Below are 13113 nucleotides of genomic sequence, written 5' to 3'. Positions count from 1 at the left end.
GGACCTCCCATGTGGTAGACGGACGCCCTAACCACTGGACCAAGTCCACTTCCCTGACTGAATAACTTTAAATTCCATGATGGCATTGCCTATCATGTGGATCCTTGGGAAAAATGGTACTTAAAGGAAATTCTCTATATCTAATTCTACTTTTTCTGCCTTGTTAGCTCTCTGTACATATTCTATGGACTGGTCTATTTGTCTTTTTTTTTTAATGCCACAGGTTGCAGATGTCCTTCAATTTTCCATGGAAACAGGTGGCTTTCTTCCAAACTGCATCAGTACTTTGCAGGAGAGTTTAGTCAGGCACCTTAAAGTAGCCCCTAAATATGTCTCCTTTCTGGAAGAGAGACAAAAACTGATTCGGGTAAGTGAAAAAGGAAACCCCCATATGATGTTACTTTTTTCAAGTGTTTTCTCAGCAAGATTATCAGCCTATTTTAGAAATGACCAGTAAGAATAGGAGCACTGACAAAAATCTTAATCGCTCCAAGTGGGAACAGTTTATGATATCAAGTAGATAAAAGCCAAGATCCAGATTTGTTGGTTATCAATTAAAGAATACTACAAAATAAAATTTTAAATTGGGACAAGAGGAATTTTCGTGGGACTTTGGATTAGAGGGATATAACCCAAACCATCTATTGCTTCTCCCAAAATCAGATAGAAGAAATAGGGACTCAGAACAGATACTTGTACACCATTGTTCAAAGCAGCATTATTCACAATCGCCCAAAGGTGGGAACAGACCAAGTGTCCATCAACAGATAAATGGATAAAATGTGATATATACATGCAATGGAATATTTTTCAGTCATAAAAAGGAATGAAGTTCTGATGCATGTGACAACATGGAAGAACTGTGTTAAGATATAATATTGAGTGAAATAAGCCAACATATAAAGGACAATATTGTATGACTCCATTTATATGAAACATCTAGAATAAGCAAATTCATAGATACAGAAAGTAGATTAGAGGTTACCAAGGGCAGGAGGAGATAATGCTTAGGGGGTATAGGGTTTTTCTTTGGGATATTGAAAGGGTTTTGGTGACAGTGGTGATGTAGCACAACATTGTGAATGTAATTAATGCCACTGAATTGTACACTTAAAATTGTTAAAATGGGAAATTTTGTGTTATACATATGTTACCACAGGGAAAAAAATTAGTAAGGTAAAAGATTTTCTTTAGCTTCTAAGAAATACTAGTTATAATAGCCTTACATGCAAACTTAGGTCACAATCATATTAGTTATAATTGGTTATGTAATCAAGTGTACGGTCTCCAGCTTTGAATGAGAATCCTGAGCTCCCACTCTTGCTCTCTCTTCCCTCACACATGCTCATACACACACAATGTATATGTGTGTGTGTTCCCAGAAGACTAGCCACAGTGTGATAGTAAAAGGTAATAATTGAAGAAAATTACAGTGAAATTAAGCAACACTTGTATAAACAATTATTTTATTTAAAGTGTTGCATACTAGTCAGAGGAAATTATTTTGATATTTCTAGGAAAATCCAGAAATATGGTTCACGCGACCTCTTTCTCCTACTTTGCTAAAAATTTTGGCCCTGGAAACTACGTACTTGCTACCTCTTCGCTTGATACTCTTAGATGAGATGATGTCTGACCTAACCACCCTGGTGGATGGGTACTTAAACACTTATCGAGAAGGGTCTGCAGACCGGCTTGGAGGCACAGAGGTAAGTGTAGTTCTCTTGTGGATGTGTCTTCAAAACCTCCATTTCTGCTTTATACCTCATGAAGAGCACAATGATACATACTCTGTACTCCTGTGGCAAGTTTCATGGGGCAGAACTTCTTGGAAGCTCTTCTTGGAAGAGCTACAGTTTAGGCTTAATGGAGTTCCTTGAGCACCTTTTCACTAATATTAACTTTTGTTGCCAAGAAATAGTTCTGTCAAAGGATGGGTAAAATTAAGGTTTCATTGATTATTTTGTGAGATCAGTGCCATAAGAGAAAACTACCAGAAGTTGGCAAACTGCTGACTGCAGGCCAAATCTGACTCACAGACTGTTTTTGTTCAGCTCATAGGTGAGAATGTTTTTTAGGTTTTTACATTTTTAAAGGATTGTACAAAAGAGGAAGAGAAGGAAAAGAAGAAAACATGTGGCTTACAAAGCCTAAATATTTTGCTATTTGGCCTTTTATGGAAAAAGTTTGCAGGCTATTGCTACAGTCAATACTCACTGATGAATACTGATACAAACCAGACAATCACTTTTCAAAAATGACCCTAGAGGAGTGAATGTGGCTCAAGCAGTTGAGCACCTGCTTCCCACATAGGAGATCCTAGATTTGGTTCCTGGTACTTTAAAAAGAACAAAACAAAAACAAACAACAAGCAAAACAAACAAACAAACAAAAACCAACTCAGGGGAACTGATGTGGCTCAGTGGTTGAGCTCCAGCTTTCCACATATGAGGGTCCTAGGTTCAATCCCTGACACCCAGTATCTAAAAAAAAAAAAAAAAATCCTAAAGATGGTCAAAGAGCTAAAGGAAAACATAGACAAAGAACTAAAGGAAATCAGGAAAACAGTAGTTGAACACAGAATTTCCATAGAGAGATGGAAATTATGAAAAGGATCTAAAAGGCAAATGCATAAAATAATAATAAATCAGTGGTTTTGGACTCAATGTATAAATATATAATTTGTTACAAGAACTACATAGGTAAACAGATGTGGCTCAACCAATTGGGATCCTGTCTACCATATAGGAGGTCCAGAGTTTGATGCCCAGGGCCTCCTGGTGAGGGCAGGCTGGCCCACGTGGTGAACTGGCCCACACAGAGTGCTGGCCCATGTGGGAATGTGGCCCTGTGAAGGAGAGCCACCCTGCGTGGGAATGCCATCTTGCATGGGAAAATCTGCCTTGCGCAGGAGTGCCAGCTAACACTGAGAGCTGGCACAGCAAGGTGATGCAACAAGAGACACAGAGGAGAGAAAATAAGAAGACATAGCAAAACAGGGGAGCTGAGATGGCAGAAGAGAGTAATTGCCTCTCTCCCACTCTGAAAGGTCCCAGGATCGGTTCCTGGAGCCACCCAATGAGAATACAAGCAGACACAGAAGAACACGCAGTGAATGAACACAGAGAGCAGACAATGGGGGGAATGGGGAGAGGGGGGAGAAGTAAATAAAAAATAAATCTTAAGAAAAAAAAGAACTACATAAAGGTTAGGGGACAGAGGGTATAGGGACATAATCTGTGTATAACATTGATGTTAAATTGGTATCAAAGCAAAAGCAATTGTTACAGACTTAGGATATTAAATTTAATCTCATGGTAACTACAAAGAAATTATTGGAGAATTTGAACGCTCATAGAAAAATTATAGTACAGGTTGCCTAGGATGGAGGGCAGGGAAAATGGGGAGTTAACACATAATGAGTACAGGGTTTCTGTTTAGGGAGATGAGAAAATTTTAGTAATGGAAGGTGGTGAGGGTACTGCAATATTATGAATTTTATTAATTCCATTGAATGGAATGCTAAGGAGTGGTTGAGCTAGGAAAGTTTGCATTGTACATATGTTTCCACAATTTATGTAAAAAAGAACAACTAAATGTATGGGGTTTAATTGTTATACACGATCCTGGATGGATCTAACAAGGCAGATTATTGCACATATGAAAAAAAGTAGGATACAAACTATGAGCTTTATATCAATGGCAACTTCTTGAGCTTGTTAACTTCACTTAAGGTAGTTATAGAAGTAAATATTGGTCACCCACTGTGACAATCCCTCATGAAAACTTGAACACATTCATAGGCCTTATAGGTATGTCCCAGATAAACCCTCCTCCCTTGAATCCCCCATCACTGACACCCTACACCAATGATCCTCCCCTGGCACAGTTGTAACCCTTTTGTGATCCAAAACTTCTTCAAAAATGAAGCCAACAACATAACCAAATACAATTAATAAGAAAATGAAATATTAATGATAGTTTTAAAAATAAAAAATAAAATGCAAAAAAATAATTTTTTTGTAATAATAATAAATAAAATTTTTACAAAATAAATTTAAAAAAAAACTTTTCTGACATGTTGAGTTCCCATCCTGGGAAGCTATGCCACATTCTCTAATGGGATAGCAAGAATCCCCTGAGTATAGGGGCAGTGACCAGTGAAGGAGGATGGACCATTGACAGACCCTTGATATTGATGACTATACTTATGAACCTTCACTTTTGAAATTGAAACTTAACCAAGTATTATAGGGTGCCTAGGAGTTACTCTCTTTCTTTTTTGTCTTTATTTTTTTAATGTTACATTAAAAAAATATGAGATCCCCATACACCCCCACCCCTCTCACCCCACTCCTCCCCCCATAACAACAACCTCCTCCATCATCATGAGACATTCATTTCACTTGGTGAATACATCTCTGAGCACCGCTGCACCTCATGGTCAATGGTCCACACCGTAGCGCACACTCTCCCCCAGTCCACCCAGTGGGCAGTGGGAGGACATACAATGTCCGGTAATGGTCCCTGCAGCACCACCCAGGACAACTCCAACCCCTGAAAATGCCTCCACATCACATCTCTTCTTCCCACTCCCTACCCCCAGCAGCCACCATGGCCACTTTCTCCACACCAATGCCACATTTTCTTCGATTACTAATCACAATAGTTCATGAACAGAATATCAATAAGTCCATTCTAATCCATATTCCTCCATCCTGTGGACCTTAGAATAGTTGTGTCCATTCCACATCTATATCAAGAGGGGGCTTAGATTCCACATGGATGCTGGATGCAATTCTCCTGCTTTCAGTTGTAGGCACTCTTGGCTCCCTGGTGTGGTGGTTGACCTTCTTCACCTCCATGTTAGCTGAGTGGGTAAGAGTTACCTTTTGAGAGCCTCCTTCTTGCTCAGGTGTGGCCTCTCTCTAAGCCAGCTCAGCATATAAATGCATTACATTCTCACCAGTGTGGAACATGATTCTCAGGGATGAGCCTCCCTGGCATCGAGGGATTACTACCAAGCACCAACCAGCAGTGCAACCAGAAAAAGACCTTGACCAAAAGGGGGAAAGGTAAAGACAAATGAGTTTTTATCACTAAGAGACTTCAAGTGAGTCGGACGGTCATTCCAGAGGTTACACTTATGTACATCTCAGTAGGATCTCATTGACTGCTAAAGTAAATACTGCCTCAAATAGTGGGGTTCTTGAGGGCTATGGAGACAGCCAGACACTATAGGCAGGGTGAATAGTTCAGGACTTTGGCACCCTACCAGTGGGCCCTACTTTGGAATTTATGCTCCCCAGTGTGACAGAGTTGAACTCAGTTGTGGTTTTCCTGTACATGAGTCTTCTGCCCCTTCTATTTGAACCTATGGTTAGTACTAGAATTGATAGGTATATGTCCAAGAGACTTCTTAAATCTTTGGGCTGTCCATGTGACACTTGGGCCATGAATCTAAACAGAGTTGCAATACCTACTCTCCAGTTCACTGGACTCATCCAGAACAACTAACAAGAAGATGGTAATGGGTAGCAACCATCCCGAGGAACAGAAAGAGTCTGAAACTAAACCCCCTCTCAGTTAGAGGAGGGGTGGGCATCACCATCCCAAAGTCTTTGGGATTGGAGGAATGAATGATGGACTGGAGTGGACTTACTGTTTTTCTACTACAGATTTATTGTGAAGGAGAGAGTATGGACTACAATGTAAACTATGGGTCACGCTTGGTGGCAATGTTCCAAGGTGTGTTTGTCAGTTGTGACGAAGGTACTGCACTAGTGAGGAATGTTGTTGGTGTGAGGGTGTGTGGAAGGGGTGGGGAGCAGGGCATGTGGGAATCCCTTATATATATTTTTAGTGGCATCTGTGTAATCTAAGTATCATTAAAAAGTATTTTTTTAAAAAGTGAATATTCTGGTTCTTAGGAAATGTATATAGCAGTAGTAAGTGTTCAAAGAGCATGATGTGGGAAGTGGATGTGGCTCAACTGATAGAGCGTCTGCCTACCATATGGAGGGTCCAGGGTTCGATCCCCAGGGCCTCCTGACCCACGTGGTGAGCTGCCCATGCACAGTGCTGCCACACGCAAGGTAGTCCTGTGCCACACAGGGGCACCCCCACGTAGGGGTGCCCCACGTACAAGATGTGTGGCCTGCAAGGAGAACTGCCGCCGGTGAAAAAAGCGCAGGCTGCCCAGGAGTGGCACCACACACATGGAGAGCTGACGCAGCAAGATGACGCAACAAAAAAGAGATGCAGTTTCCCAGTGCTACTGGATAATGCAAGCGGACGCAGAAGAACACAGCGAATGAATACAGAGAGCAGAAAATGGGAGGCGGGGCGTGGATAAGGAGAGAAATAAATAAAATAAACCTTTAAAACAAACAAACATGATGTACATAACTTACACTCAAGTGTTCAAAAAGTAGGTTGATAGATAGGCAGACAAGCAGACGGAGATGATTAGATAGACAGAAAAACATGTGGCAAAATGTTTAAATGGGTGGATGTGAGTATCTGGGGGCTAGGAGTATGTTGGTGTTCTCTATATGGAGTTTGTATTAATTTGACTCAGTGTATAAATATGTAGTTTGTGACAAGAACTACATAAATGTGGGGGAATGTATAAAACCTATACTCAAGTTCAGAAAATGCATTGATAAATAGGCAGACAGAGAGCTAGAATAATTTATGGACTGATACAGAAAATTTGGCAAAATGTTAAAATTGGTGAATCTGGGTACGTTGTAGGGGAGCATAGAGGTATGTGAGGGTTCTTTTTATGGGGTTTATATTATTTTTGTAACTGCCCTGTGAGTTTGACAATATTTCAAAATAAAAAGTAAAAAAGAAAAGTGTAGGGGATTGAAAAAAGCATGTTAAAACCTTTGAAGATGTTAAGGTATACCCAAACTGAATGAGGATGGCCTGTAATCCAGTATGGCTGATTATAAACAAAGGAAATTGGACACAGAAAAGAGAAAACCATGGGAGAAGCAAGAAAGCTGAAAGTCAATGGAAACTAGAAGAGAAAGACGAGGGAAAAGTCAAGGAACCCCAAAGATCACTGGCAGCCAGAATGCCACAATCTTTAGGGAGAAAGCATTGCCCTGATGACACCTCAGTTTAGATTTTTCCCAAACCTCAGCACTGTGAGCCAATAAATTCCCATTGTTTAAGCCAACTCATATGGTATTTGTTTTAGCACCTAGGAAACTGACAGGTTACCTAGAAATAAATCTAGCTATAATAAATATAGATGAATAAAACTTTAGAGGATAAAACTGAAGGAGACAGGGAGTGGATATATCTCAAGTGGTTGAGAGCCTGCTTCCCATGTACAAGGTCCTGATTCAATCCCTGGTACCTCCTTAAAAAAAAAAAAAAAAATTGAAGCAGACGAAGGAGGACCTAAATGAATGGTGACACTAAGTATTTTTAGCTATTAATTATCCCTAAATTAACCCATGAATTTAACTCTATTCCGATAAAAGCATTAACCAGGATTATTATGGCAAATGAGATGATAGGGTTTTTAGGTATAAATAAACATGCTAGAATAGCCAGGCAATTTTGGGAAAAGAATTGTATTGAAGGAGGACTAATATAAGTCTTTCCAAATATTAAAATATACAGCTGTAATAAAGCAATTTGGGACTGGTACACAAGTACACAAATAAATGAAACAGAGTAGAGAACCCAGAAATAGATCCAATATATATCTGCCAATATGGTTTATAAGTAACACTTCCAATCAATGGGGAAAAGATAATTATTCAATAAATTGTCTTATGCAATTGACTAACCATTGTGGGTGGGTGGGGAGAATCAATTGGATTTCTGTTTCATTCTCTGTACCAAATAAACTCCAGATGGATTAAGTATTATATAAAAAATGGAACCATAAAGTTATTAGAAATAAAAGAATTTTAAAATTATCTTGCAGTCAGGAAAGCTTTTTATGCAACACGAAAATACTCAGAACCCATAAAAGAGAAGATTAATAAATTTGTCTTTAAAAATTTTGTATGGCAAAAGTACTGTGAACAAAGGAAAAAGACAGCCTACAGAATGGGAGAATATAATTGCTAACCATATATCTGATAAGGGTATACTATCTAGAATATGTAAAGTACTCCTACAACTCAACAACAAAAGATAAATAACCCAATTTAAAAATGGGCAAAGAATCTGAATAGACATTTCTCCAAAGAAGACATACAAATGGTCAATAAATACATGAAAAGATGCTCAACATCATTGGTCATTAGGGAAATGCAAACCAAAACCACAATGGGATACCACTTTGTATTTACAAGGATGGGTAATATTAAAAAATCAGAAAATAACAAGTGATGGTAAGGCTGCAGAGAAACTGGAACCATAATGTTGGTGACATTGTAAAATAGCTCAGCTCTTGTAGAAATCAGTTTGGTGATTCCTCAAAAGTTTTCTTCCTTTTTACAATTGAATAATATCCCACTTTATGTATATAACACATTTTGTTTGAACATTCATCTGTTGATGGACACGTGGGTTGCTTTCACCTTTCAGCAAGTGTGTATAATGCTGCTATGTTCCAGTCTCTGCTTTCAGTTCTTTTAGGAATATACCAAGAAGTGGCACTGTCAGGTCATATTATTCAGTTGTAAAAAGGAATTAAGTTTTGAAACATTCTACAACATGGACGACTTTTGAAGACATTATGTTGAGTGAAAGAAGCCAAACACAAAAGGCAAATATTGTATGCTTCTCTTACGTGTGATTCCTGGAATAAGCAACTTTCATAGAGACAGATAGTAGATCACATGTTACCGGAGCCAAAGAGTGGTGGGGAGAGGCAGTTTATTGTTTTATGGGCACAGTTTCTGTTTGAGATGATGAAAAAAGTTGGGGTAACGGATGTTGGTGATGGTAACACGGTATTGTGACTATAATTAATACCACTGAATTGTACAGTTGATTTGAAGGTAGTTAAAATGGTAAAATGGGACTTTTTTTTAAATTAGAGAAGTTGTATGTTTACAAAACAATCATGCATACCATACAGTATTTCCATACATGGGTCCATCACCAACACCTTGCATTGTTGTGAAACATTTGTTAAAAATAATAAAAGAATATCATCAAAATATTACTGCTAACTATAGTCCGTATCTTATATTTGGTGTATTTTTCCCACAAACCAACCTATTATTAATAGCATATATTAGTATTGTATATTTGTTATAGGTTGTGAGAGAACATTCTCATATTTGTACTGTTAACCACAGTCCATCATCCACCACAGGTTTCACTGATATACAGTCCCATGCCATGTACAATCCATCAAGTATATACTCAGTGTCTCTCAGTTTCATCACAGAGTTGTGCTATTATCACCTCAGCCAATTTTAGAACATTTTCATTACTCAGAAAGAAAAAATCCTATATTCCCTTATACTTCCCTGTTGTCCTTAGAATGATATAGTATCTTCTTTGCCATTGCTGCAAGCTTATTACAATATTACTGTTAAATACCTTGTAATAGAAGAACATTCATGTATTTGTACTATTAGCCACAATCCTCATCCACCACCGAAATCACTGTTGTATGGTCCCTAGATTATCCTCTAGCTTCCTTTTTTTAAAAAATCTTGTGTTTATTATCCAAATAATTTTTTTTAAGATTTATTTATTTCTCCGCCCGCCCTGTTCCCTCCATTGTCTGCTCTCTGTGTCCATTTGCTGCGTGTTCTTCTGTGTCTGCTTGTATTCTCATTAGGTGGCTCTGGGAACTGATCGTGGGACCTTCCAGAGTGGGAGAGAGGCGATTACACTCTTGCACCATCTCAACTCCCTGTTCTGTAACATCTTCGTATTTTCTTTCCTCTCTGTCTCTTGTTGCATCATCTTGCTGCACCGGCTCTCCGTGTTGGCCAGCGCTCCTGTGCAGGATGGCTTTCCTGCGCTGGGCAGCATTCCAGCATGGGCCGGCACTCCGTGTGGGCCAGCTTGCCCTCACCAGGAGACCCTGGGCATTGAACCCTGGACCTCCTATATAGTAGATAGGAACCCTGTTGGTTGAGCCATATCTGTTTGTGTAGCTTCCTTTCAATTGACACTCACTACCCCTTTCAGCCACAATCACATTTATAAATTGGCAGTGTTAGTTATACTCACTATAATGTTTACCATCAACTCTATCATGTCCACACATTTACAATCAATCATATAAAACTTTATACATGCATTAAGCATCAGATCCCCCCTCTCAATCCACATTCATTACAACCCATACTCTAGGTTTATTTCCATGAGTTATTCACTGTATTTAGTTCTATTAGTGAGACCATACAATATTTGTCCTCTTGTATATGGCTTTAAAATGGGACATTTTGAGTTGTATATATATTACTAAAATACAAAGTTTAAAAATGAAAAGTATTGTGAACAAGGTGTATACACACACACATAGTATCAGTATCATAGACTATCTTTGGGAGACTACACAAGAATATTTTAGATGCATCACTAAGGCAGCTTGGGCCAGGTTGGAAAAGAGATTTACTTTTCACTTTCACTTTATGCATACACTTGTACACACACACACACACAAACTATGTAGATAAATTGCCTTTTCAAAATATTAAAAGGAAAAATAGTACTAATATAATTGAAGGCACTAGGCGGTGCTATGTGAACACATTTGAATAGACACTCCATCGCCAAATACTGATAATAGAAGTGAATTTTAAGTACCGTATTAAGTTTAGTTATAGTAGACTTGTGTTCATTTTCTTTTCCTAGCCTACCTGTATGGAACTTCCAGAAGAGCTGTTTCAACTCAAGGATTTCCAGAAGCAGCGCAGAGAGAGAGCTACAAAGGAATATAGGGTGAATGCAAAGGGGCTCCTAATAAGGACAGTGCTACATTCAAAGAAATCAGTGACAGAGACAGCAGGGAAAGAAGAAAAAGTAAGAGGTTTCTTATTTCATGAAAATCCTAGGGTAAATACAGCTCCCAGTTTTACATCTTATGAGTCTCATGAAGAAGTAAATTTGCCAAAAGAATCTGAGAGTAAACAAACTAAAACAAAACCTCAACATCTACCTCCTATAAAGGAAGCAGAAGTTAGTGAAGATTCCAGTAAAAAAGTCATTTGTCCTGAGTCAAAGAGGGCAGAGGATCAGAGAAATACTCGAAAAGAACACATTAAAATATTCAAAAATGAGTTTCAGACAAGTTTATCTTTGAAAGAAGAGATAGAACAATTATTGAAAATGGAAAACAAGGAAGATTTTAAATGCACAAAACAAGATGTTTCAGTGTCTCCTCTTCCTCAGGAAACCAGAGTGTCTCCAAGTAACACTTTTTATCCTTCAAGAAAAGCTGTGCTTTCCGCACTTCCACCCTGTCCAGCTTTGGAGAAGACTGATCCCTGGATAAATTCTTCTCTAAATTTGCCTTAGAGAAGAAATTTGTCCTTAAGGGCATAAAGATGGCTCATTGTCCCTGATATCAGGGCCTTCCTTTTGGAAGCTTATAACTCACTGCTTAAGTTGCTCACCTAAGTTTGGTTTTGCCTCAGTCATAGGCTTTGGGAAAAATTAAATCCTCTTGTAGAAATTCTCTTCTCATTTTGCCTACTTCTACATTCCTAGTATTTGGATTAGGATGGGAATGAATAAGTTAAATAATGGAAGAAGTAAAATTTCTGATTACATCACTGTGCAGAAATGTTCCCAGTGGCCAGAGTGAATAATTATTTCTCATAATTTGGGTTTAGAGAATTTGAAGAAGGAAAAAGTTTTGGTTTTAGTATCAGGAAGAATCTATACTTTTAAATTTTTTTTCCTTATAGTTTGGTCTGAAAGGATTTGGTAAAACTCCTAGCAACTGTGCTGTAAGTTTTTTAAAAAAATCAGTACCTGACAACTTTACCAATCCTTTTTTTCTTTTTAAAATATTAACTTTAATTTTGGAAGTTTTCATTATCTTGTGTCAATGATAGATAATAGTTAATATGATTACAGATATCAATATCCCAGTTTTTATTTCTGTTTACTTCATTTAAGAAGATTTTGTCCATTTTCCTAACAAAACAGAGACAGTAGGCTTCTTTTTAGTATACCTATTATGTAAATTTGAAGTTTAACTGTTCTTTTTGCCTGGAATTGGCATACTTTCTTATTGTCAAGAGAAGGCAGCTTGTTCAACACCTTTTTTATACTCAATACTTAAAGATTATTCATATTCTTTTGTCTAAAATAATAAATTTCATTTGGCATTAGATTTTCTCACTTTTCTTAATTGGGTCTGGGTAGGAATAAATTGGAAAATGTTTGGGTTTCTAGGTCTTGAGTCCAGTTTAATAATCTGTAATTTGAAATGGTATAGGACTCTAATAATACTTATTGCATTTGGGGGAACATTTAGGGAAGTCCAGGATTAGGAACATCCTCGTCTGCACCAGCCATTCTGTTATGAGTGCCACTGAAAGGACTGCTATGATTTTCCAAATGGCAAAGGCCACATCTAGCTTGAGCTAAGATTGAGCAGGCCCAATAGCATGCAGTTGGCTCAGCCTTCCAATTGCCTTGTCTCATTCACCTTGTCCTTAGTTCAGAAAACCACATGGGGCCAATGTGATTCCAGGTTTACCTTGGTCAGATGCATCTTCAGGTTGAACCCAGAATGTGGTTAATCTAGGTTTACATTGAAAATCATGTGAATTCCTAAAGAATTCCTAGAATTTATTTATCTTCTTGTGGAACCATTAAGTTACTGCCCAAAACATATATATGCATACGTGCTAACAAAGTAAAATGTAATATCCTTTGTATTAAAAAAGGGATTCTTCTTTTATTACGTAGGTTGTATGACTACACTTTAAAAGGACAGTAGGATTGTGTTGGACCTTTGCCAAGTTGTTCAATATGGTAGCCATTAGCCATATATTACTATTTCAAATTAAAATTAAATTCATTGACATTAAATAAAATAAAAATTTCAGTTCCTCATTTGCACTTGCCACATTTTCAATGCTCAATAGTATCATGCCTGGGGCTACTGTATTGAACAGTGCAGATACAGAACATTTCTATCATTTCAGAAAGTTCCATTGG

General features: G+C 38.0%; 1 protein-coding gene across 4 annotated transcripts in view; it reads left to right on the top strand.

Moving 5' to 3' along the window:
* Positions 1 to 12269, top strand: part of EXD1 (exonuclease 3'-5' domain containing 1) — a 74794-nt gene extending 62525 nt beyond the window's left edge. For all 4 annotated transcript variants that reach the window (XM_071214115.1, XM_058293948.2, XM_058293947.2 and 1 more), the window contains 3 exons: positions 224 to 367; positions 1518 to 1709; positions 10795 to 12269. In XM_071214115.1, coding sequence (XP_071070216.1) covers positions 224 to 367; positions 1518 to 1709; positions 10795 to 11457 — 999 coding nt within the window. In that variant the 3' untranslated portion in view covers positions 11458 to 12269. The remainder of the gene's footprint in view (positions 1 to 223; positions 368 to 1517; positions 1710 to 10794) is intronic.
* The last annotated feature ends 844 nt before the right edge of the window (positions 12270 to 13113 follow it).

Source organism: Dasypus novemcinctus, chromosome 3, assembly GCF_030445035.2.
Source record: "Dasypus novemcinctus isolate mDasNov1 chromosome 3, mDasNov1.1.hap2, whole genome shotgun sequence".
Classification (NCBI taxonomy): domain Eukaryota; kingdom Metazoa; phylum Chordata; class Mammalia; order Cingulata; family Dasypodidae; genus Dasypus; species Dasypus novemcinctus.
Note: the sequence above shows the minus strand (reverse complement) of the source record. Positions and strands in the feature narration are given on the sequence as shown.